General features: G+C 44.7%; 1 protein-coding gene across 1 annotated transcript; it reads left to right on the forward strand.

Moving 5' to 3' along the window:
- The first annotated feature begins 266 nt into the window (after positions 1-266).
- On the forward strand, positions 267-1067 carry gpr39 (G protein-coupled receptor 39). Its single transcript, XM_008295085.1, has one exon. It carries the CDS (start codon positions 267-269, stop codon positions 1065-1067), a length of 801 nt encoding a protein of 266 aa, XP_008293307.1.
- Positions 1068-2708: the final 1641 nt, after the last annotated feature.

The following is a 2708-nucleotide window of genomic DNA, read 5'->3' on the forward strand; positions in this document are numbered from 1 at the left end:
TGAATATTTAGAACATAATAGAAAGCCTTGGAGCCTGATTATTTTCTGCTGTGAGTGCTATACCTGCTCTGATGTGAGTTCCCCACTCACTGGGATACTCTGCTTGAAGAATCTGGAATAATTTCAGACAAAGAAGTGTTCAGTATAAGCTGTTATCTTGGAAAACTGCTCACCTCTGAATCTTGGCCGTAATCACAAGGGCTGCACCCAGCGGCACTGATAAGCTAATCAATACCTGGAAAATCTGAGCTCACCACTCTCGAACCATGAGTGAGGAAATGGAGATAGGAGAGGAGAAAGACTGGAGGGAACTTGAGCCCAACTATCCTCTCAAGATCTTCCTGACGATCTTTTACAGTCTCATCCTGGTGATGGGTATTGTGGGAAATTCAATCACCATCAGAGTGACACAGGTGCTGAAACGCAACGGCTACCTGCAGAAAAATGTGACTAACCACATGGTTAGCCTGGCGTGCTCGGACTTGTTGGTGCTCCTAATCGGCATGCCGGTAGAGCTCTACAGCGCCATCTGGTTCCCCTTCTCGTCGGCATCGGGCAACGTTTCCTGCAAGATCTACAACTTCTTGTTTGAGGCTTGCAGCTATGCCACCATCCTCAATGTGGCCACGATGAGTTTTGAGCGCTATGTTGCTATCTGCCACCCTTTTCGCTTCAAAGCCTTGGGTGGGAGACGTACCTCGGCCCTCATCACCTTTGCCTGGCTGGTGTCGGTGCTCGTGGCCCTGCCGTTGCTGTTCGCCACAGGAACGCAGGGACACATCCCCGTCCTGGCCGATACACCTGTCCAGAACCTGACTTTCTGCACTAATCTGAGGGAGCGCTGGGTGATGTACAGGGCCAGCATCTTTGCGGCTTTCATCGTCTACATCATCGTGTTGAGCTGCGTGGCCTTCATGTGCCGGGCCATGATCCTGGTCCTAAGGAGACCTATGGGATCCATGGATGGGGGGATCGACGCAGTTCAAAGGGCAACCAAGCATGAAAGTGCAAAGATCAAGACAATGAGGAAGCAGACCATCATTTTTCTTGGTAAGTTGTTGCTTTAATATTCTCAAAGGACACCTTGTTCCAAGAACTGTTCAAAGACCTTACTCTAGAGCTCGAGCTTGTGTTGTGTTTGTGCTGTCTCACTTTAAATACTTTTGGCTTTTAAAAAATGTTACTAGAAGTGTAAGAAAGTGATATTGTCTGGGCACAACGTATGGTACTATATATATATATATATATGTGTGTGCGTGTTAGAAGCAGCTCAGGATGTGCCGACGTGCCAGACAGCCTCTTCATCTGTTTACGGCAGCAGTGAGAACATCACTCTGACTCTGTGCCACAAGTGGAAGTGACATATACAAGTCCAGACTATGTTTCCAATGTTCTGACCATTCAAATGATTGATTTCTCACTAAAACACACACACACGCTACTTTTGTTTAGGGTGTGTTCTTGATCTAAAAGCAGTGCAGATACACCATCTGTGATGCTTGTTCAAGCTTGTTTACGTGCTGTTTATACAATGAAGACAGCTGCGACCACAGAGACATGTTCAGTCATTCCTTGCTGTCCAGACAAAATTCTGAGGATCTGACGGTTAAATTGACAAGTTTAAAAGGTAGCCCCTAGTTGCAGTGCCTGAGCAAAATGACTTCCCCTTAATTATATTGACATTAAATCCACACAAGGATAAAAAAAGCGAGAGTGAAACAATGAACAAATCTCACAGAGTTCTTATTCCAGGGCAGTGAGATGTTCCCTGGAAGTCAAAGCCGCCAAAAGCTGGCCAACTCAGATGCAATTTTCATAACAGAATTTGCAGAATAAACAGGTTGTGAGCGCCGAGGTGGACATCCTGCGGACAGGAGCTTCGTCTTGGTCCACTGGATATCAGCTAGTATTGGAACATGAGAAGGGACAGACTCAGAGATGTTAACGGATGCTGATAAGCTCGACTGCAGACGGGCTGAAATGAAAAAAGATAGGAGACACGCCGGTACATGCAGCAGACAAACTCCCCAAGTCCCTCAGTCATACAGCACACTGGTCACAGACAGTGACCACATAAATACACAGCACTCTGACAGGAAACACGACACGCATGAGCTAAACTCCAAACACTGGCGAAGGAATATAGTCAAATAAAACTTTCATTCCCTGTTTTTTTAAGACATTTTCCAAGTAACAGATGAAAAGAAGAACATTTGTACAATAAGTAAAATGTGCAATGAGCAGCTTAGATGGTGCATTTGTTTCTCTGTGGATGAGAAATGCCCTAAAGAAGCTAAAAGTTTGTCAGGTTGATAAAATTAAGGCTCCAACTCAATGATGCTTTGCTTCTCCTGCAACATGTTCGCCACATCAGCTTCATACAGCTTGTTCTGCTGCCCCAAATATCAACTAATACAGCTAATAACAAAATGTATAGAAAGCTTTGATGGCTTGACACATGTTTTTAAAAGCATCATCCCCATTTTTTTTTTTAACCAAAATTTCAGCACATTGGGAGTTAAAGACCTTTGAATGACATTTATTTTTATTTTTTAAAATCTGCCTCCACTGCAGATGGCAAACTTTTCCAAAGACAAGGAAGCGTGCTGAGAAAAGGCTCTGCTACCTGCGGGTTTGTGATACCTGTCATCTAAATCCCAGCTGCTACCTGCACCTGATGACCAGCCATCGTTTTTAAAGCTGATGGC

Source organism: Stegastes partitus, unplaced genomic scaffold (genome assembly GCF_000690725.1).
Source record: "Stegastes partitus isolate 25-593 unplaced genomic scaffold, Stegastes_partitus-1.0.2 Scaffold1018, whole genome shotgun sequence".
NCBI lineage: Eukaryota > Metazoa > Chordata > Actinopteri > Pomacentridae > Stegastes > Stegastes partitus.

Excerpts from the sequence above, each read along its gene's own strand:
- gpr39 (XM_008295085.1), top strand. The coding sequence starts at position 267 with ATGAGTGAGGAAATGGAGATAGGAGAGGAGAAAGACTGGAGGGAACTT.